General features: G+C 47.9%; 1 protein-coding gene across 6 annotated transcripts in view; it reads right to left on the minus strand.

The window, feature by feature from the left end:
• ADAM22 (ADAM metallopeptidase domain 22) overlaps nt 1-24,283 on the minus strand; it is a 331,085-nt gene that overhangs the window by 70,814 nt on the left and 235,988 nt on the right. For all 6 annotated transcript variants that reach the window (XM_075315606.1, XM_075315604.1, XM_075315602.1 and 3 more), the window contains exons 18-21: nt 12,586-12,666; nt 9,804-9,854; nt 7,374-7,437; nt 4,294-4,399 (exon numbers count right to left, since the gene is read on the minus strand). In XM_075315606.1, coding sequence (XP_075171721.1) covers nt 4,294-4,399; nt 7,374-7,437; nt 9,804-9,854; nt 12,586-12,666 — 302 coding nt within the window. The remainder of the gene's footprint in view (nt 1-4,293; nt 4,400-7,373; nt 7,438-9,803; nt 9,855-12,585; nt 12,667-24,283) is intronic.

Genomic DNA, 24,283 nt, shown 5'->3' on the forward strand with positions numbered 1-24,283 from the left:
CATGATCACCCCTGGCAACTGCAGCCTGGAGTGATCATGTGCGGGTGTATTCACTACTCCCCGTGCATCATCATCAGTGCGGGGTGCAGTGAATCAGTACAGCATACTCACAGTTCCCCTGCAGCACCGCGATCTCCTCCTGTCTGTGCCAGCCGCAGCTGTGTGGAGACTAGCGGTGCTCACAGCGATGACGTCATCGCTGTGCGCACGTGTCCACACACACCTGCGGCCGTCACAGACAGGAGGACGAGCGATACTGTAGGGATCGTGGTCAGCTCCACACAGCGCTGCCGGCACGGACAGGAGAAGGAGCGATGCTGCGTGGAGTGAGGAAAGGTGAGTATAAACGTTTTTGTTTTTTTTTTGTGTGCCACAGGATGCAGGACATATAGCAGGATGGGGGTATATGAGCAGGATGGGGGTATATGAGCAGGATGGGGGTATATGAGCAGGATGATGGCATATAGCAGGATGATGGCATATAGCAGGATGATGGCATATAGCAGGATGGGGGTATATAGCAGGATGGGAGCACATACCAGGATGGGGGTATATAGCAGGATGGGAGCACATACCAGGATGGGGGTATATAGCAGGATAGGAGCACATACCAGGATGGGGGTATATAGCAGGATGGGAGCACATACCAGGATGGGGGTACATAGCAGGATGCCATATGCCAGGATGGGGTATATAGCAGGACAGGATGCGGCCATATGCCAGGATGGGGTATATAGAAGGATGCGGCCATATACCAGGATGGGGGTATATAGCAAGATGCGGCCATATACCAGGATGGGGGTATATAGCAGGATGGGAGAACATACCAGGATGGCAGTATATAGCAAGATGGAGCTATACCAGGATGAGGGACATATATATATATATATATATATATATACAAGGCAGGAGGATCATTACCAGGATGGGGTACCTTAGTAGAGAATTTGGGGACATTACCCCCATAATAATGTCAACAGCAGATCCTCGCCCCATAACAGTGTGCATGACCACATTTTTTGCTTCAAATTTTATTTTCCTATTTTCCTTCTCTAAAACCAGGGTGCGTCTTATGGTCCTGTGCGTCTTAAGCAGGCTTTACACGCTACGAGATGTCGGCGGGGTCACGTCGTAAGTGACGCACATCCGGCTTTGTTAGTGATATCGTAGCGTGTGACAGCTACGTGCGACGGTGAACGAGCAGAAATACTCACCTTCTCGTTCATCGCTGACATGTCGCTCATTTTCTAAATATCGAACGTCCGGTTGTTCATCATACCCGAGGCAGCACACATCGCTCCATGTGAGACCCCGTGAATGACGAACACGGCTTACCTGCGGCTGCCGGCAATGCTGAAGGAAGGAGGTGGGCGGGATGTTTACGTCCCGCTCATCTCCGCGCCCCTCCGCGTCTATTGGGCGGCCGCTGTGTGACGTCGCTGTGACGCCGAACGTCCCTCCCCCTTCAGGAAGTGGATGTTCGCCGCCCACAGCGAGATCGTTTGGAAGGTAAGTACCTGTGACTGGGGGTTACAGCATTGTGCGACACGGGCAAGAAATTGCCCGTCCCGCTAAACGATGGGGGCGGGTGTGATCGCAAATACGATCGCACGACATATTGAAACGTGTAAAGCAGGCTGTTACGTCACCACCGGAGTCCGCTCCAGTGACTTCTGCTCCGATCGCCAGGCGACGCCATATTCCTGCCGTGGATGGTGCTGGTGATGGGAGAGGAGTCGATGCCAGCGGCACTGGTGGGCGCAGGCTCCGATAATCCACTGGGCTGGGTTATCTTGGGATCTGCAGTACCACTGTTTGACTGTGGGTGGCGTGTGTCTTCCAGCTGAAGTTGCCAGCGTTCAGCTACAGCCAATGGGAAGACACCAAACCCTTCTTAGCTCCCTTTCTGTCTGCTCACCTCTGCCAGAGATAGTTCTGATTTCCTGGCTCCTGATCCGCCCTATTCTGTGATTCCTGTGTGCTGACTTCTGCGTGTTTTCTGACTACCCTCCTGCCTGCTGTTTCTGTACCTCGCTACCCGATCTGGATTTGACCTCTGCTCCGTTTTCTGATTACGTCCTTGCCTGCCGATTCTGTCCTTGTTCTACTATTCCTGGTTTGACCCTGCCTGACGACTACTCTCATCGGACTGCAGCCTTCCAGAGGTAGTGATCTCCAGGGCCCTGTGTAATTCCAAATCCCTGTATAGGGGTTAAAGGGTTTTAGGGTTCTGGGGTTCCTGCTTGGTGAGTGGCTTCCCTCTAGCCTGTCCATTACATCTCACCTGAGTCTGTTGATCCAGGCAGGCATTACACAGGCTTTACAGTCCGAAAAATACGGTAATAGTTATTTCTTTACCGTAATAAAATAAATGTGTGTGGGTGAAATTGCTTTAATATTCTGTTTTTGTCAGAATCGATATATTTATATTATAAAATATTGTACTGTATTTGCACTATTGTCTTACTGCTTTTTACATTGTGCCCTAGACATCGCATTGGTGTTAGTTAAATACATACAGTTAGGTCCAGAAATATTTGGACAGTGACACAAGTTTTGTTATTTTAGCTGTTTACAAAAACATGTTCAGAAATACAATTATATATAATATGGGCTGAAAGTGCACACTCCCAGCTGCAATATGAGAGTTTTCACATCCAAATCGGAGAAAGGGTTTAGGAATCATAGCTCTGTAATGCATAGCCTCCTCTTTTTCAAGGGACCAAAAGTAATTGGACAAGGGACTCTAAGGGCTGCAATTAACTCTGAAGGCGTCTCCCTCGTTAACCTGTAATCAATGAAGTAGTTAAAAGGTCTGGGGTTGATTACAGGTGTGTGGTTTTGCATTTGGAAGCTGTTGCTGTGACCAGACAACATGCGGTCTAAGGAACTCTCAATTGAGGTGAAGCAGAACAACCTGAGGCAGAAAAAAAAGAAAAAATCCATCAGAGAGATATCAGACATGCTTGGAGTAGCAAAATCAACAGTCGGGTACATTCTGAGAAAAAAGGAATTGACTGGTGAGCTTGGGAACTCAAAAAGGCCTGGGCGTCCACGGATGACAACAGTGGTGGATGATCGCCGCATACGTTCTTTGGTGAAGAAGAACCCGTTCACAACATCAACTGAAGTCCAGAACACTCTCAGTGAAGTAGGTGTATCTGTCTCTAAGTCAACAGTAAAGAGAAGACTCCATGAAAGTAAATACAAAGGGTTCACATCTAGATGCAAACCATTCATCAATTCCAAAAATAGACAGGCCAGAGTTAAATTTGTAGAAAAACACCTCATGAAGCCAGCTCAGTTCTGGAAAAGTATTCTATGGACAGATGAGACAAAGATCAACCTGTACCAGAATGATGGGAAGAAAAAAGTTTGGAGAAGAAAGGGAACGGCACATGATCCAAGGCACACCACATCCTCTGTAAAACATGGTGGAGGCAACGTGATGGCATGGGCATGCATGGCTTTCAATGGCACTGGGTCACTTGTGTTTATTGATGACATAACAGCAGACAAGAGTAGCCGGATGAATTCTGAAGTTTACCGGGATACACTTTCAGCCCAGATTCAGCCAAATGCCGCAAAGTTGATCGGACGGCGCTTCATAGTACAGATGGACAATGACCCCAAGTATACAGCCAAAGCTACCCAGGAGTTCATGAGTGCAAAAAAGTATAACATTTTGCAATGGCCAAGTCAATCACCAGATCTTAACCCAATTGAGCATGCATTTCACTTGCTCAAATCCAGACTTAAGACGGAAAGACCCACAAACAAGCAAGACCTGAAGGCTGCGGCTGTAAAGGCCTGGCAAAGCATTAAGAAGGAGGAAACCCAGCGTTTGGTGATGTCCATGGATTCTAGACTTAAGGCAGTGATTGCCTCAAAAGGATTCGCAACAAAATATTGAAATTAAAAATATTTTGTTTGGGTTTGGTTTATTTGTCCAATTACTTTTGACCTCCTAAAATGTGGAGTGTTTGTAAAGAAATGTGACAATTCCTACAATTTCTATCAGATATTTTTGTTCAAACCTTCAAATTAAACGTTACAATCTGCACTTGAATTCTGTTGTAGAGGTTTCATTTCAAATCCAATGTGGTGGCATGCAGAGCCCAACTCGCGAAAATTGTGTCACTGTCCAAATATTTCTGGACCTAACTGTACGTGTTGGTTTGAGTTACCCGTGTGTCCACCGTCTCTGCGCCGTTGCATCCGCGTACCTGTTTACAGCAGCACACTAAACTCTGTATAGCAACATAAAATGCATATTGCAGAATTGCGCCTTACTGTTTGCTGCATTGTATCCACGTATCTTTATTGCGGCCACAGTTGCCCTTTTCGGTACCTTCTATATTCAGTTTGTCGTAGCAGAACCTGTCGGCAGCTGCCGTATCTGAAACATATTAGTAAACATTTTTTGAAATTACAGTACGGTAAGCATTTTATTATTTCTTAGGCTATTTTCACACATTAATTTTTGGCCATCAGACACAATCCGGTTTGTGCTTGATGCAACGGATCCGTCGCAGATTGTGGCAAAACTGATGCGACGAATCCAGTAAAAAAAACAGATCCGTTGTACCACTTTTTTTCTAACCAGAAATTAATTTACATCACATCTGAGCATGCTCAGTTAAAAAAATCGAATCCGTCGGTGGAATGCATTTTTTGCCGCATTACCACGGATCCAGCGCCCATAGGCTTTCATTATACAACACGCCGCATGGCGCCGGATCCGGTGCGGTGTGTTTTTTTTGCCAGTGACAAAAAACGTTCCATTGGGCGCCCTTTCTGGCAGCTGGACAAGCAAATTTTGCTGGATCCGGATGAAACGCGAGGTCATGCGGCACAATCCGGCACTAATAGGCCTGTTTCACACATCCGGTATTTCGCTGGATTGATGGATCCAGCACACTCCAGTACAGTGTTAATACTGTACAATGGCATTGCGGCAAGCTCCGGTCACATGACAGCATGTGACCGGAGCTTGCCGCGATGCCATTGTACTGTATTACACTATACTGGAGTGTGCTGGATCCGGCAATCCGCCGAAATGCCGGATGTGTGAAACGGACCATACAAGTCCATGAGGAAAAAAATTGATCCGGCGGCAACAGATGCCGAATCCGTTTTTTACGCAAATCGCTGGATTGTGCCTGACGGCAAAAAACTGATGTGTGAAAGAGGCCTTACCCTCCTCACCCTTAAAGGCCACGTCTCACTAAGCAACATCACTAGCAACATCACTGCTGAGGCACGGTTTTTGTGACGTAGCAGCGATGTTGCTAGTGATGTTGCTGTGTGTGACATCTATAATCAACCTGGCCCCTGCTGTGAGGTCGCTGGTTGTTGCTGAATGTCCTGGACCATTTTTTAGTTGTTGCTCTCCCGCTGTGAAGTACACATCGCTGTGTGTGACAGCGAGACAGCAACAACTAAATGTGCAGGCAGCAGGAGCCGGCTTCTGGCAGCCTGCGGTAAGCTGTAACCAAGGTAAATATCGGGTAACCAAGCGAAGCGCTTTGCTTGGTTACCCAATATTTACCTTGCTTACTAGCGTACGGCGCTCTCAGGCTGCCAGTGCCGGCTCCCTGCTCTCTGCACACGTAGCCGGAGTACACATCGGGTAAATAAGCAAACGGTTTGCTTATTAACCCGATGTGTACTCTGGCTACGAGTGCAGGGAGCCAGCGCTAAGCGGTGTGCGCTGGTAACCAAGGTAAATATCGGGTAACCAAGCGCTTGGTTACCCGATATTTACCTTAGTTACCAAGCACAGCATCGCTTCCACGCGTCGCTGGTGGCTGGGGGCTGGTCACTGGTCGCTGGTGAGATCTGCCTGTTTGACAGCTCACCAGCGACCATGTAGCGACGCACCAGCGATCCTGACCAGTTCAGATCGCTGGTGGGATTGCTGGAGCGTCGCTTAATGTTGACGGTACCTTAAGTCTTTATGTCTCTGGCATAGATTAAGGGCTGACAACACTATGGGCTGGATTCATCAATTTGTGCAAAAAAATGGAAATGCATAAAAATCCTAAAATTTTGAAGCTTTTACACCAGCTCCTCCAACTTTTTGAAAAATAGGTGACACTTAGCTGGACAATCATGGCTGAATGCAGCATGCCAAATTAATAACATTTATGGCATAAAAGTGCCGTAAATAAAAACATAAATGTTCCTCATGTACTCTCTGACTTTAAACAAACAATACCAATATACACGAAGAGTCTCGTGCCATAGTTAGCATATGGAAAAAGCCATATACAGAATATAAGTAGAACCATAAAGAAAAAAATCTGTACAGAGACTTTATAGTTGAAAATAGAGTCAAATTTTATTAAGTACAAAAGGCAACAATTAATATGATAAAAACTTTTTTGTAGAGACAGATGATGATGATTACCAGATGATACCCATATACCAACCTGGCACACATTGCATGTAAAAAACAGTCAGAGAGCAAAAAATACCCCAAACAGATGATCAAACTAAGGGGAGAGCCCTTGGCATGAGCTTATGAAAACCCTATGTTTAGAGGTAGGTACTATAATATGTTCAAGAGGTACAACTATAACCACTAGCACCATGCTTTAAATCTCCACTATACTTGACCATCTACAATGTAACCACCACTAAGTACAAATAACTATCCATGTGGCATGTAGTCATTCTAAGGGAACCCCAGGCTGAAACACTAGGGCTATAAGTTACAGTGGTAAAAGTACCGTACAAGAACAAAGTTATACATACCAAACACATGGACAGCCATATGCTCAATGGATGTAAATGCAAAACGCCTACTGACTGCTACAGGTACCCTGTGCCAACATTGCTAAACAATCCAGCCACCAAATGCAAATATGTATATCACTAGTGGCACAGGGCAACAAAACACAAGGCAATATCGTACCTGAGGTATGGTATATAGGAGTAAGGAGCCCCTAGGGTTTTCATAACCTCATGCCAAGGGCTCTCCCCTTAGTTTGATCATCTGTTTGGGGTATTTTTTGCTCTCTGACTGTTTTTTACATGCAATGTGTGCCAGGTTGGTATATGGGTATCATCTGGTAATCATCATCATCTGTCTCTACAAAAAAGTTTTTATCATATTAATTGTTGCCTTTTGTACTAAATAAAATTTGACTCTATTTTCAACTATAAAGTCTCTGTACAGATTTTTTTCTTTATGGTTCTACTCTCTGACTTTGGTGCATTGCTTATGGCATCCTATTTTATTATTTAGTACAATGTATACAAAGTAAGCTTCCCTAATGGTTGCTGTGGACAATTGGAAATGTTTCATTTACGTGGATCTATAATATTTCCAAAGCAATATAAGGAAACGTTAGTCGGTGAATACTTACGGTCACCCCAGATGTATTTGCACTGCCTGTCTCTGGTTTTACATATTCCACCAGAACATAAACCCTGCCATGGTCAGAAAAGTTCAGGAAGAGAAAAAAGTTTAAGATAAAGCGAATTAAACTCATATAATAGAAGAATACATAAAGTCTATGTGCACGTAAGACAGGATTGAAAAAATCACCACACCTGTCTAAGCCCTGATGCACTACATATATTACTTTTGGATGTGTACTTTGGGTCACTGTCTTGCTGGAGAACCATTGATCTTCGACTCAAACCAAGTTTTCTTACACTGGGTAGAACATTTCGCTCTAAAATCTCTTGATAATTCTCCGATTTCATGATTCCAGTGGTACAGTCAAGGCCTCCAGTACCACACATAGCAAAGCAACCCCACAGAATTATGGATCCTCCACCATGCTTAACTGTTGGTAGGGTGTTCTTTTCCTTATAAGCTTCATTGCGCCATCTGTAAACACACTGTTACTTTGCATTGCTAAAAAGGTCTATTTTTGTTTCATCTGTCCACACAACATTTTTCCAGAAGGATTGTGGTTTATTAAGGTATTTGGCAAAGATCAGTCATTCCTTTTTATGTCTTTTCTTCAGCAATGGTTTCTTCCTTGGACTTCGCCCATACAGCTCTGCTTGGTTTAGTGTGCGGAGTATGGTATTTGTTGAAACCATGACCTCAGACGGTTTCAGGTTGGCCTTCAGGTCGTTGGATGTTTGACGTGATGTTTTTTTCCACCATTCGCACCAACCTTCGAAGACATCTCTTGTCAATTTTCCACATTCCCACACATCCAGGGAGGTTCTTGACGGTTCCATGCTTGGCAAACTTCTTAATAACATTGCTCACTGATGAAACTGGGATACCAACTTCTTTGCTCTGTCACATGTTAAAGGCAGATAACAGAGAGTAGTAGATAGGGTGTCCAAGCCGCGCCAATGACTAGCCGATCATGAAGATTGTAGATTAATGTTGCTTTATTCAATGCACAGGTCAACGCGTTTCGGGAGACACAGCTCCCTTCCTCAGGACAGACTGGCAAGAAACATCAAATCACATTAGATTTGATGTTTCTTGCCAGTCTGTCCTGAGGAAGGGAGCTGTGTCTCCTGAAACGCGTTGACCTGTGCATTGAATAAAGCAACATTAATCTACAATCTTCATGATCGGCTAGTCATTGGTGCGGCTTGGACACCCTATTCTATTACTCTCTGTTATCTGCCATTTTGGGGACCGCTGCCGTGGCTTGGAGTAACTTACATGCTGTTATAGGAGTTGTGACTTTCACAACCACTATAGGTGAGTAATACCACCCCTCTTCATCCCCCCTTTTCTACCGGGGTAAGACCCTATTGCGCTTCTTTTTCCACAGTTTATCATATGTTAAAGGCAGACAGCATGGCGAGTGGCCGGATGCTATTCACCAGGGGAAAAGGGGCCAGATGGTATACACCAGTGGCGATGGGCTGGATGTTGATGTTATACACCAGGGGCAAAGGGACCGGATGTTATATACTAGGGGCAAAGGGGCCGGATGTTATATACTAGGGGCAAAGGGGCCGGATGTTATATACTAGGGGCAAAGGGGCCGGATGTTATATACTAGGGGCAAAGGGGCCGAATGTTATATACTAGGGGCAAAGGGGCCGGATGTTATATTCTAGGGGCCGGATGTTATATACTAGGGGCAAAGGGGCCGGATGTTATATACTAGGGGCAAAGGGGCCGGATGTTATATACTAGGGGCAAAGGGGCCGGATGTTATATACTAGGGGCAAAGGGGCCGGATGTTATATACTAGGGGCAAAGGGGCCGGATGTTATATACTAGGGGCAAAGGGGCCGGATGTTATATACTAGGGGCAAAGGGGCCGGATGTTATATACTAGGGGCAAAGGGGCCGGATGTTATATACTAGGGGCAAAGGGGCCGAATGTTATATACTAGGGGCAAAGGGGCCGGATGTTATACACCAGGGCCATCGGGGCCAGATGTAATACTCCAGGACCAACGGGGCCAGTTGTAATACTCCAAGGCCAAAGGGGCTGGATGTTATACTCCAGGGGCAAAGGGGCTGGATGTTATACTGCAGGGGCAAAGGGGCTGGATGTTATACTCCAGGGGCAAAGGGGCTGGATGTTATACTGCAGGGGCAAAGGGGCCGATGTCATACACTATGGGTGATGGGCCACATGTTATACACTAGGGGCAAAGAGGCTGGATGTTCTATACCAGGGGCAAAGGGGCCAGATGTTACACCCTAGGGGGCGAGGGGCCGGATGTTATACAATGGGGTGCAATGGGATTGAATGAAAAACATGAATTCAGTGGTTAAGATAGATGACCAATACGTTTCTCCATGTAGTCACTGTTGCCTGTGTTTTGCAATATGACAAGAAAATCACTAATTTAATTACCTCTCGACTTTCACAGGGATATCCATCCAGTTTGTGTATATTTGAAGGACACTAAAAAACAAGCAAATAAAGCAGACAGAACATAAAGGGTTGTCTAGCTGTAACAAAGATTATACTTAAATACACATACAATACCGTAGCTAAAGGTTTTAGTAGCCAAATTAATATTATTTCACTATTTTCAGTTAACCCCTTAACGACCGCGGGCCGTAAAATTACGTCCTAAATGACATAATCTTACTGCCCGCGGTCCTCCGGCGGCAGCATGCCGCGATCGGCACACATCTCAGCTGATTTTCACAGCTGAGATGTGTGCCTGCTAGGCACGAGCAGAATCGTTATCTGCTCGTGCCGATTAACCCCTTATATGGCGCTGTCAATACATGACAGCGCCATTATAAGCGCGATTGCGGTAAGCATTTACTTACCGCCCGAAACCGGAAGTCACGTGACGCGATCACGTGACTCCCGATAGTTGTCATGGTAGCACAGGGTCATGTGATGACTCCTGTACTACACATGACTTGGTTTCACTTTCGCTGTGCCCGGGGCACAGCAAAAGAGAAAGACAGCGTATCTGCTGTTTACAGCCTTCCAGCTGTGATCAGCAGATACTGCAGAGCGATCGGAATGCTGATCGCAATAGCCCCCTAGGGGGACTAGTAAAATAAAAAAAAAAAGTTAAAAAATAAGTTTTAAAAAATTAAAAAAAAACAAAAAAACCTAAAAGTTCAAATCACCCCCCATTCGCCCCATTGAAAATTAAAGGGTTAAAAAAATAAAAAATATACACACATTTGGTATCGCCGCGTTCAGAAACGCCCGATCTATCAAAATATAAAATCAATTAATCTGATCAGTAAACGGCGTAGCGGCAAAAAAATTCCAAACGCCAAAACGACGTTTTTTTGTCGCCACAACTTTTGCGCAAAATGCAATAAGAGGCGATCAAAACGTAGCATCTGCGCAAAAATGGTACCGTTAAAAACGTCAGCTCGAGACGCAAAAAATAAGCCGTCATTGAGCCTAAGATCCCGAAAAATGAGAACGCTACGGGTCACGGAATATGGCGTAAAACGTGCGCCACTTTTTTCGGACAAACTTCCGATTTTTTTTTAACCCCTTATATAAAAGTAAACCTATACATGTTTGGTGTCTACGAACTCGCACTGACCTGAGGTATCACACCCATACATCAGTTTTACCATATAGTGAACACAATGAATAAAATATCTCAAAAACCATAGTGCTATCGCACTTTTTTTGCAATTTTTCAGCATTTGGAATTTTTTTGCCATTTTCTAGTACACAATATGGTAAAACTGATGGTTTCATTTAAAAGTACAGCTCGTTCCGCAAAAAATGAGCCCTCACATGACCATATTGACTGAAAAATAAAAAAGTTACGTCTCTCAGAAAAAGAATGGCGAAAAAAAAAAACGGAAAGCGAAAAATCGGCCGGTCGTGAAGGGGTTAAAGCCAATGTAATGGCAGAGAATGAGGGTGGCTTAACCAATGAAATAAGCAGTCAGCCAGCCCCCTTCACCCACAACACTGATCACATGCTAAAATAGGAAATGCTATACTGTGTTAAAGCACCACTCCAGTGTTGATGGATTTTTTAGCTCTTTAAATCTCAGTCCCCTGCCCCCGTCTTATACTTACCCTCCATCGTTTTCATGGTTTTTCTTATGACTAACTTAGTGTCTGAAAGGCAGATGTTACATCACAAGAACTCAATGTAACTCTATGAAAGCCAGAATGAGGCTCTCATAGACTTGTACTGAATTGTGACCTCCGGTGAGCTCCATAAAACACCAGAGCTGCCGGTAGGTCACAATTCACAGGAGAACAACCGGAGCGGCGCTGGAAAAAGATGAAGATGCTGGAAGGTGAATATTAGACAGGGGGCAGAGAACTTACATTTAAAGCACCACTGCAGAGGTGCAATAAAAAAACGTGCTAGACTGATGCTTTATGTACAAAACAGAAGTGAACCAGAGAGGACATTTTCAGTTTGGGGCATCTTTAATAATCGCAATAAATAAGTAATTGGTAAAAGCAACAATGGAACCTCTGATTGTTAATGTTTAGCCCTTTGAATGCTACAATCCATGCTGATGAGGCTAATTAAAGGGGGGATTAAGAGGGGATCCTTCTTTAATCAAGTCACAAGGAATACATGAGACCCATACCTGATAACAGCCCATGGTATATTGAAGGACCCCAGTGTTGTTGGGCCATATTTCCTGATGTTATTTATGCTGATTACTATTATTTGCCAGAATAAATAATTACAATTCTAAATAAAAAATGTCTTAATGGTACTTAAAGATATAATTTGTATCCAAGTAATATTAAAAAATCTATCATTATAACCCTCCAAATATGCATTATAATAATGTCTAGAAAGATTGAATTATATTAAAATATTTAATATTGTAACAACCTGTACAATAAATGAATACAATTATTTATAAGGATCAGTGTATACCGTAAAAATAAAAGAAAAACGACGGCGTAATTGCTTTTTTTTTTTACTGAAATAAAAATTAATATAAGTTAAATGTAATGTGAGACAAAACTGGCAGGTATCAAGCACAACTCATCACTTAAAAGCCAAAAACAAAGACTACTAAAATAAAAAAAAGTTACAGCCAAAGTGCAAGATAGAAAAATTAGAAAAATAATTAGAACTTTCCGGAGAGTGGCACTTTTGTTTTGGAAATGTAAAAAAAAAAAATAAAAAAAAAATTGAATAGTATGAGAAATTCTGTTTTACCTGGCTTGAATTTCCTGTACACATTTCTGGTATATCACAGTCGTTCACAGCATCCCGACAAAACAGTCCTTTTTGAATAAACTTCAAAAAAATATTGAGCAGTGCATAAGTTAAAAGATGAGAAAGTGATAATAATAATAAATAATAATAATAAAAATAATAACACTAATAATAATAATAAATACAAATAATAATACACAATAATACGCAAATAATAATACACTACAATTATACTACTCAGGAGATGGTTTTATGCAAGCAAGAACCAAGTAGTCTTGGGTTGGGACTTAACGTGTTCTTCTCATCTTCTATCTTCAGGAGCGCACCGCTCCCCTGCCTCCCGTCTTTCTGCTTGCCAGGGAGTGGTGCGCTCCTGATGATTGACAGTTTGGACCAGCAGCATGGCTGAGCCTCCAGCCTGAACTACATGAAATGTATGGCAGAGGCAGCATCTCAGGAGCTTTGGGCCACTGGTGACACCCTGAGGAGGTGACTAGTACATAGGCTTATAAACTACGAAACTTAATAAATCAAAATATTTCAGTATTGCTCATGGAGATTTTTCAACATTTACACTGATCTATATCAGAGACCCAAAGCGCTATTCATATTTCATAAAGTGATGGTATGTCGAGAGGATGTGCTAAATCAGTGGGGATCTGAGTCCAATCTCTTGGGCTCCCACTAGAGAGGAGCGGACCTGTGGAAGTTTGTTTAGGCAGGTGCAGCCAGACTTTAGATAAAGTTGGGTTTGTGACCCGGGCTTGACCTGATTCCCAATGGAAGTCCCTAATTGGGCAGTTCAGGGCTCTGCCCACACGCAGCCAGCCATAAACAGATCTCTTTCGGGGTTAAAGGGTGTCACAAACCACCGGGGGGGTCACTCAGAAATCCCCCCGCGCTGGCTACCAGTACGTCACAATCGGGGGGTAACAAGTGGGGGTCACCCCTCCTTTATACCTCCCGACCGACAGACAGAGCACGTGATGCGCTCTCTAGCGCCCCTCTTATAGTCAGGCCAATTATGGAATTGCCCGACGATAAGCAAGGAGGCCGCTATACTACTTATGCCGATTATTGAAGGGTCCCCGGTGAGAGTAAGGTATATATTCCCCCGACCTCCGCGGGCGGAATATATAAAATCTCCCCGAATCTCACTGGCCTCCCCACAATAATCCTTGGCACCATTCGCTGCCACCAACCGATTTACGGTAACTATTAGCCGAACACACAGACGTGGGATTCAAGATCGAGATAACAGAACAGCCCAAGATTAATTATATAATTTAATCAGCCTAAAGCACACTAGAAACTACAATATATACAATAGGGAATCTACAGAATATACATATGTCAGAGTACAGTTACAATCAAAGCATGGGTTACAAACAGGCATACACAGTTCCAGCAGATACCTTGTTGCGTCTGGCCACAGGGGGGCGCTGTACCCAGGTTTCTAGGATCCTTCCCACAGATGTTTCCTACACGTGCCCCCAGCGAAAGAACACTGGAAAATGGCCGAAGTAGGGTTATCAACCTGGCCAAATCCAGGTCCCCTCCTACCTTAGTGACCTCAGAGGGAGCACTGCCCCACCCCTGGCTGGAGTTATGGACAAAATCCACAACATGGAATATGGCCATAACTTTGCCTGGGAGCGTCGTAGGCGGACGCCAATGCTCTCATTGTGACAGTTATGAATTTAGCTACAGAACGAGGGGACTCATGACCTGTCTGCCAGTTCCCCATTGGCTGATATCACGCCTGGGGCATTTCCCAATGTCCTGCTCCCATAAAAAGGGTGTGCCGGCATCGTCCGCATGCGGAGACACCATTTTTATGGTTGCCATATTTATCGGAAATATGGCTTGCGAGATATGAACCATTTTTTACTGGAGTCGTTCTGTCTGGCTATTTCCATAGCCTTGCTAACTAGCTAGCAGCTCCTACTACAGGGTGACGGCAGGGAGTCATCCTGTGTCCATTGTTCCCACACCACCTCATCTCCATATCACAGGACATGGCCATGGAGGTGTAAGTGGAACACTGAGAACAAGAAGGGAGGGGGCACTGCCAGGGAGTGATGAGGGATTATGACTGGAGTCATAATTCATCTTCATATCCCGGGATTTGCCTCACACCTCCCCCCTTTTGAGGGCGCTAGGGGGCAGCACACTCCGGTGTTCCCCCGTGCGCCCGTCCGCGACCTCTCCTTGTCGGGACAGCCCGTCTGCGTTACCGTGGTCACGGCCCCTTTTGTGGCGAATGGTGAAGTTGTATTGCTGGAGCGCAAGGCTCCATCGCAACAATCGCCCATTCGTCCCAGAGACGGTGTGCAACCAGCTGAGGGGATTGTGGTCCGTCTCCACGATGAAGTGGCGCCCGTATAGATAGGGTTGCAGACGCTGCAGGGCCCACACTATGGCCAGGCACTCCTTCTCCATCGTGGAATAGGCAACTTCCCTTGGTAACAGCTTCCTGCTCAGGTACAAGACTGGGTGCTCTTGGCTCGCAGAGTCCACCTGGCTGAGCACCGCACCGAGGCCGAAGTCACTGGCGTCGGTCTGTACTACAAACGGCCGCGTGAAGTCGGCTGCCTGTAGCACGGGCGGGCTGGACAGGGCGTCCTTTAGGGCCCGGAAGGCTGTCTCGCAGTCCATTGTCCAATCGACTGCAGAGGGCAGCTTCTTCTTGGTGAGGTCCGTCAAGGGCTTTGCCAGGCTACTATAGCATGGAACAAACCTCCTATAGTACCCAGCGGTCCCCAAGAAGGACATCACCTGCTTCTTGGTCCTGGGGGTGGGCCAGGATGCGATGGCTTCCACTTTCTCAGGCTCGGGCTTCAGTGTTCCCCCGCCTACCCGGTGACCGAGGTACTGGACCTCGCTCATGGCCAGCTGACACTTTCCCGGCTTGATGGTCAAACCTGCCCGGTGGATCCGCCTGAGCACCTGTGCTAGATGCTCTAGGTGGTCCTCCCAGGTGGGACTGAAGACGGCAATGTCATCCAGGTACGCGGCCGCGTACCCTTCAAGTCCCTTGAGCAGGGTGTTGACCATCCGCTGGAAAGTGGCAGGGGCATTCCTCATCCCGAATGGCATCACCGTGGACTCGTATAGTCCAAATGGGGTAATAAAGGCAGAGCGTTCCCTGGCCTTGCGAGTCAGGGGGATCTGCCAATATCCCCGGCTCAGATCCATGATGGTCAGGTACTGAGCCCCGGCCAACTGATCGAGCAGGTCATCGATGCGTGGCATTGGGTACGCATCGGCGACCGTGACCGCATTGAGCCCCCTGTAGTCCACGCAGAACCGAGTGGTTCGGTCCTTCTTAGGGACGAGGACTACAGGCGAGGCCCAAGCGCTGTTGGATGCCTGGATCACCCCCAGCTTCAGCATCTCGTCAATCTCCTGGCGCATGTGTTGCTGCACCTCCAGGGAGACCCGATATGCTGAACGCCGGATCGGGGGATGATCCCCAGTGTCCACGTGATGGACAGCCAAGTCAGTCCTTCCGGGCTGGTTGGTAAACAACCCCCGGAAGGGGAGGAGGGTGGCCCACAGCTGGGACCGTTGGTCCTCCAAGAGCTGGTGGCCAACCTCCACATCCTCAATGGATCCGCCTGCCCTAACCTGGGCTAGCATATCCAAGAGGGTTTCCGCTTCTCCCTCCTCGGGCAGGTTGCACACGGGGAGCGCACATGCCTCCCGCTCATGATGTGCCTTCATCATGTTCACATGGAAGGGCTTCCGCCTTCCACGGGCAGGGTCCAGGGTGACCAGGTACGTCACAGGGTTGAGCTGCTGGTACACGAGGTATGGGCCTTCCCAGGCTGCCTGAAGCTTGTCCTGTGGTACGGGGACCAGTACCCACACCTCTTGACCCACTTGGTAGGTCCTCTCACAAGCGTTCTGGTCGTACCAACGCTTCTGATCGGCCTGGGCTTGAGCCATATTGTCGTGTACCAGTTGCGTCAAGGCCTGCATTTTGTCCCGGAAGCGCATGACATACTCGATAACCGACACTCCAGGGGTGGCCAAATCCCCTTCCCAAGCCTCTTTCACCAGAGCCAGGGGGCCCCGCACACGTCGCCCGTACAGGAGCTCAAACGGTGAGAATCCTGTTGAGGCCTGTGGAACCTCCCGGTAAGCAAATAACAGGTGTGGGAGATACCGCTCCCAGTCACGCCCATGGGAGTCGACCAACATCTTAAGCATCTGCTTTAAGGTGCCATTGAACCGCTCGCACAGGCCATTAGTCTGTGGATGGTACGGGCTGGCCACCAGATGTCGCACCTGGACTTGCTTACAGAGGGCCTCCATCAGCTGGGACATGAATTGGGTCCCCCGGTCAGTGAGCATTTCCTGGGGAAAACCCACTCGGGAGAAAATCTCCAGCAATGCGGTGGCCACCTTGTCAGCCCGAATGGACGACAAGGCCACTGCTTCTGGGTACCGGGTGGCATAGTCCACTACCGTCAGTATGAAGCGTTTCCCGGAGCTGCTGGGGATGGCCAGCGGGCCGACCAGATCCACAGCCACCCTCCTGAAAGGCTCATCGATGATTGGCAGAGATACTAGTGGGGCTTTGGGGTGTGGCCCCGCCTTCCCCACTCTCTGACAGGTTTCACACGAACGGCAGTAGGCAGCCACATCGGCCCCCATTTTTGGCCAGTAGAAATGCTGGTTTAACCTGGCCTTGGTCTTAGCGATCCCTAGGTGTCCGGCCATCGGAATCTCATGTGCGATCCGCAACAACTCCGTCCGGAACGGATAGGGTACCACCAACTGTCGGTCCCTGGGCCACGCCTCCGGTGAACCCTGCTGGACCGTGGCCCGGTACAGCCGTCCTTGGTCCCAGACCACTCGCTCCGGGTCCGAGTCCGAGGGAGGCTGTGCCGCCTGCTCCTTAAGAGCTTTCAGGCTGTCGTCAGCTTCTAACGCTGCCTGAAACCCCTGACTAGATGTGGCCAGAATCGACGAGACTGTCACATCTTCAGTCAGTACCCCGGGACCTGTGTCCTGGCCTCCACCTGACTCGGCTGCCACTTGGTCAGAAGGGGAAGAGCTATCGGACCTCCGGGAGGCCCCTTGGCTTCCAGCACTCCCACTGCGGGTGACAGCGGCCACAGCCGCTGCGACCGTGGGTCGTGCCTGCTCCTCCTCCGTTCCTGACCAAGTCGCCGGTTCAGGCAGACCTACCTGGCTTCCTGACACCCCGGTTGTGGGGGAACCATGCACCGAGATCTTACCTGGGAGCACTTCCGCTCCTGGACCGGCCCCAATCTCACCTGCCTGTTCCCCTCCTGCAGCAACAGAACCCCGCTGTGAAATCTCTGGGGACCCCACATTTGCTGTGGTAGCCCCCACCCCACACACTGGTCCTCCCCCTGCAGCACCCTGCTCTCTGCTTATCCCTGCAGAGGGCAACAGATCCCAGCTCACAGGCTGGTTACTTGTAGAGGCATTGTCACACCTTTCTCTGACCCCCTCCCCTGTCACAGCTGCAGCTGAGTGTGTGTCTATGGTGTCTATGCAAGCAGAAATATCAGAGTTCACTCCCTCCTCCCTTACATCATTCATAGATAACACATTAACATTGTTAGGAGTCATGTCAGTACGGGCTGAAGGTTCAGCCCTTGGGGGGGGCCCAAACTGGGAGGTTATCTGCCCCAAATCTGTCCCAAGTAGCACGTTTGCAGGGATCCGATCAGTTACCCCCACCTCCCTCACCCCCCGCCCTGCGCCCCAGTCCACATAAATGTCAGCAACAGGCAGCGCCGGGTCAGTGCCTCCAATCCCGGAGACAGCGAGGGTTTTTCCAGGGATCAAGTCTTGGGGGGACACCATCTCAGGCCGCACCAGAGTCACCTCCGAGGCGCTGTCTCGCAGTCCTATGGTCACAGACCGGCCGACGGTGACAGGTTGGAAGCTGTCCAGGGACCTACCACCACCCCCACCCACACAATACACCTTGGGCGGCCCTTGGGACGGGGACGGAGCCGGGGCCTTGGGACGCTGAGGGCACATGGCCTTGAAGTGTCCAGGTAGGTTGCACTGGTGGCACCGTCTTGGTTCCGCCACGGGCCTGGAGAGGGGAGTTGAGGGGGACACCCCCTGCAGTCTAGGGGCAGGTGGGGCAGTCGCAGAATTCATCTTACCCCCTCTCCAGGTGCTGCTGGTGGCCGCTCTCCTGGCCTCAGGGGCCCGGTTGTTGGTGTAGTCATCGGCAAGGGCAGCTGTAGCCGTGGACCCCTTTGGCTTCTGGTCTCGGATGAACTGGCGGAGATCCTCAGGGCAGTTCCACAAGAGTTGCTCCGTGATGAACAAGTCCAGGATCTCCGGTCCGGTGGAAAGCTGCAGGCCTTGGGTCCAGTGGTCGGCAGCTCGGGCAAGTGCCCGCCGGTGGTCAGCCCAGGAGTCCTTTGGTCCCTTCTGTAGGCTCCGGAACTTCTTGCGGTAGGACTCTGGAGTGAGGTTGTACTGTTGGATCAGGGCCCGCTTGATGGTGTCGTAGCCCTGATCTGCCTCAGCAGGCAAGTCCCCAAGGATATCCAGGGCCTTACCCCTTAAACGGGGGGTCAGGTATTTGGCCCACTGGTCCTTGTCCAGATGGTGCTGCAAGCAAGTCCGTTCAAAAGCAGTCAAGAAAGAGTCCAAGTCTCCATCCTTCTCCAGCACTGGGAAGTCCTCAACACGGACCTTTGGAAGTTTGGTGTCTCGAAGGTCACATGTGGCTGATGAGGGCCGGAGCTGAGCTAGCTGCAGCTGGTAGTCACGGTCTGCCTGTCGCTCTCGCTCTTCACGCGCTGCCTGCCGCTCTCGCTCCGCAGCCTCACGCTCTGCTTGCCGCTCTGCCCTGCGCTCTGCCAGGAGTTCCTTGTAGCCCTTCTGGTCTCCAGCCTGGAGAAGGGCCATAGCCATTTGAAGAAGGCTATCCGAGCCTCCCAGGCTCGGTGGAATGGCACGTGGTGATCTGCGGCACGCTGCAGAGCTAGGCGATTCACTGTCCCTTTCAGAGCGGAGGGCTGGCATCTGGCTCGTTGAGGAACCTTGGGTGAGCTCCTCCTCATCTTGTCCAGCAGTGCCAGGTTGCGCAATGTCCTCGGCAGAACGGTTTTCTGGCGTCGAGCTCCTGGAGGACTCGTGGGCAACCTCCTCATTGCTGTCCACAGCACCGTCCTCCCTCTCTTCGGCTCCTGCTTTAGCATTGGCCAGTTGCATAGCTCTGCTCCTGGTGCCCTCAGCCATTCTTGCAGACTTTTGGTCACTGACACAGAACTGACACCTGATGCCTCCACACACCTTACAGTATCTGCACTCTGACACTCTAGTGTTGAGCTAGTCTGAAGACCCCAGCAGCCACAGCTGCTGCAGGCAGTCTTTAGTGTCTGGGAGTATGGGTCTCACACTCACACACACTATTATCTCGATCCCACCGCTTGCCACCAATATGTCACAAACCACCGGGGGGGTCACTCAGAAATCCCCCCGCGCTGGCTACCAGTACGTCACAATCGGGGGGTAACAAGTGGGGGTCACCCCTCCTTTATACCTCCCGACCGACAGACAGAGCACGTGATGCGCTCTCTAGCGCCCCTCTTATAGTCAGGCCAATTATGGAATTGCCCGACGATAAGCAAGGAGGCCGCTATACTACTTATGCCGATTATTGAAGGGTCCCCGGTGAGAGTAAGGTATATATTCCCCCGACCTCCGCGGGCGGAATATATAAAATCTCCCCGAATCTCACTGGCCTCCCCACAATAATCCTTGGCACCATTCGCTGCCACCAACCGATTTACGGTAACTATTAGCCGAACACACAGACGTGGGATTCAAGATCGAGATAACAGAACAGCCCAAGATTAATTATATAATTTAATCAGCCTAAAGCACACTAGAAACTACAATATATACAATAGGGAATCTACAGAATATACATATGTCAGAGTACAGTTACAATCAAAGCATGGGTTACAAACAGGCATACACAGTTCCAGCAGTTACCTTGTTGCGTCTGGCCACAGGGGGGCGCTGTACCCAGGTTTCTAGGATCCTTCCCACAGATGTTTCCTACACGTGCCCCCAGCGAAAGAACACTGGAAAATGGCCGAAGTAGGGTTATCAACCTGGCCAAATCCAGGTCCCCTCCTACCTTAGTGACCTCAGAGGGAGCACTGCCCCACCCCTGGCTGGAGTTATGGACAAAATCCACAACATGGAATATGGCCATAACTTTGCCTGGGAGCGTCGTAGGCGGACGCCAATGCTCTCATTGTGACAGTTATGAATTTAGCTACAGAACGAGGGGACTCATGACCTGTCTGCCAGTTCCCCATTGGCTGATATCACGCCTGGGGCATTTCCCAATGTCCTGCTCCCATAAAAAGGGTGTGCCGGCATCGTCCGCATGCGGAGACACCATTTTTATGGTTGCCATATTTATCGGAAATATGGCTTGCGAGATATGAACCATTTTTTACTGGAGTCGTTCTGTCTGGCTATTTCCATAGCCTTGCTAACTAGCTAGCAGCTCCTACTACAGGGTGACGGCAGGGAGTCATCCTGTGTCCATTGTTCCCACACCACCTCATCTCCATATCACAGGACATGGCCATGGAGGTGTAAGTGGAACACTGAGAACAAGAAGGGAGGGGGCACTGCCAGGGAGTGATGAGGGATTATGACTGGAGTCATAATTCATCTTCATATCCCGGGATTTGCCTCACAAAGGGCTTTTCCATTTTTTTTTTTGTTGCACACTACATCCAGTCACGCTGTTATCCCCAGTGTGAGCCGTACAAAGACTTCAAGCACCTAGCCTTACCGTTGGCTGTTGGCTTGACATAAAACTGGCCATTTTTTGTGTCCTAATAATCTTATTTTTTATAGCAGTGGAATCTTGGTTAACGAGAACAATCCGTTCTGGGACTGTGCTTGTTAACCAAGTTACTCGTTCAGCAAAGCAAGATTTCCCATAGGAAATCATTGCAATGCAGACAACTCGTTCCACAACGTGTTAAATGCCCCATCCTGGTCCCCTATTGTGTCATTCCACACACGCACACACACACACACACATATTATGCTCACCTTATCTTCCGTTCGCCGGCCTCTCGGTTCTTGTAGTTCGCCGCTACAGGATGTGTATCGGGTAACCATTTGGACCGATGGTTCCTCCTCTGTCAGCCGCTTCTCAAAGGCAGCGTGCTGGCCAATCAGAGGCAAGCGGCTCCTGCCTTTGACATCAGCGCTCTGGCAGTGGAAGTCCCGTCGCGATAGTTACTCGATACACATCCTGTAGCGGAGAACTGCAAGTTCCAGGAGGCTGGCGATGGAACGGAAGGTAAGGTGAGCATAATATGTGTGTGCGTGTTAGTGCGTGCTTGTGCGTGTTTGTGTGGACTGCAAGAGCGGGTTAGAGCGCGGTGAAAGTACGGAACCGGAAGTGTGTGCGGTGAGGATTTTGCTCGTTCAGCTTTCTCGTAAACAGAGTTACAAATTTACAGCAAGCTTTGCTCGTTAGGAGAAATACTCGCTAACTGGGTTACTGGTTAAGTGAGGTTCCACTGTATTCCCAAATTTATTGTGCCACATATCTTAGCACTACAGAGTGCAACTGTCTCCTTTTTGTTGCTATGTGTCATATTCAGTATGCACCTGTTCACATTGGAAAGACACTATGTGCCATCAGTCTTTTTCTATGATTACAGGATCGTGCCTTCTGATTGAGCACTCCTGCTCTTTAGCTTTAGGCGATTTTAATTCTCCATTTGCAGGTTCCTGTCCGCCCATAAATTGTAGGTTTTTAACCCAAAGAGAGGCATTAGTTTGATTGGGACCCAACAAAAAGAGGTCGTCTTGCCGTTGGCTGTTGGGCTCACACAAAACTGGCTATTTTGTGTGCAAAGTATCTCAATTTTTACATCTTTTTCATAGCAGTAATACATGTCTATATTCCCATATTCATTACCAATATATTAGAAGCTTACATAGACATGACATCATGTGGGCTGTGCCATATTATATAAAGGCATAATACTCAGTGTATATAAACTTTTTACTTTGCAGAAAGTAATAAAAATACCTTAAAACATTCTCTCTCTCTCATTATTCCGACATTTGTCAAATATAAATAATATTGGTTCCTAATTGACCAAAAACCAAAAAAGGTTTATTCTGATTTAATGTCAGATAGTGAGAAAAAGCTGCGCTCTCTATAAAGACACATCTGCAGATGTGTTTTTATAGAGAGCGGAGGAAAACACTTACAGATGTGTCTTTATAGAGAGGGAGGGAAAAACCTGCAGATGTGTCTTTATAGAGAGGGAGGGAAAAACCTGCAGATGTGTCTTTATAGAGAGGGAGGGAAAAACCTGCAGATGTGTCTTCATAGAGAGAGGCGGGAAAAATCTGCAGATGTGTCTTTATAGAGAGCAGAGGGAAAAACCTGCAGATGTGTCTTTATAGAGAGCGGAAGGAAAAACCTGCAGATATGTCTTCATAGAGAGCAGAGGGAAAACCTGCAGATGTGTCTTGATAGAGAGGGAGGGAAAAACCTGCAGATGTGTCTTTATAGAGAGCGGAGGGAAAAACCTGCAGATGTGTCTTTATAGAGAGTGGAGGGAAAAACCTGCAGATGTGTCTTTATAGAGAAGAGGGAAAAACCTGCAGATGTGTGTTGATAAAGAGGGAGGGAAAAACCTGCAGATTTGTCTTTATAGAGAGCAGAGGGAAAATCTGCAGATGTGTCTTTATAGAGAGCGGAGGGAAAAACCTGCAGATGTGTCTTTATAGAGAGCGAAGGGAAAAACCTGCAGATGTGTCTTTATAGAGAGCGAAAGGAAAAACCGGCAGATGTGTCTTTATAGAGAGCGGAGGGAAAAACCTGCAGATGTGCCTTTATAGAGAGCGGAGGGAAAACCTGCAGATGTGTCTTGATAGAGAGGGAGGGAAAAACCTGCAGATGTGTCTTGATAGAGAGGGAGGGAAAAACCTGCAGATGTGTCTTTATAGAGAGCAGAGGGGAAAACCTGCAGATGTGTCTTTATAGAGGAGGGAAAACCTGCAGATGTGTCTTTATAGAGAGCGAAGGGAAAAACCTGCAGATCTGTCTTTATAGAGAGAGGAGGGAAAAACTTGCAGATGTGTCTTTATAGAGAGTGGAGGGAAAAATCTGCAGATGTGTCTTTAGAGAGCAGAGGGAAAAAACTGCAGATGTGTCTTTATAGAGAGAGGAGAGAAAAACCTGCAGATGTGTCTTTATAGAAAGCGGAGGGAAAAACCTGAAGATGTGTCTTTATAGAGAGCGGAGGGAAAAACCTGCAGATGTGTCTTTATAGAGAGCGGAGGGAAAAACCTGCAGATGTGTCTTTATAGAGAAGAGGAAAAACCTGCAGATGTGTCTTGATAGAGAGTGGCTGGGAAAAACCTGCAGATGTGTCTTTATACAGAGAGGAGGGAAAAACTTGCAGATGTGTCTTTATAGAGAGTGGAGGGAAAAACCTGCAAATGTGTCTTTATAGAGAGCGGAGGGAAAAATCTGCAGATGTGTCTTTATAGAGAGCGGAGGGAAAACCTGCAGATGTGTCTTTATAGAGAGCGGAGGGAAAAACCTGCAGATGTGTCTTTATAGAGAGGAGGGAAAACCTGCAGATGTGTCTTTATAGAGAGCGGAGGGAAAAACCTGCAGATGTGT

The sequence above is a fragment of the Anomaloglossus baeobatrachus genome, chromosome 6 (genome assembly GCF_048569485.1).
Source record: "Anomaloglossus baeobatrachus isolate aAnoBae1 chromosome 6, aAnoBae1.hap1, whole genome shotgun sequence".
Classification (NCBI taxonomy): Eukaryota; Metazoa; Chordata; class Amphibia; order Anura; family Aromobatidae; genus Anomaloglossus; species Anomaloglossus baeobatrachus.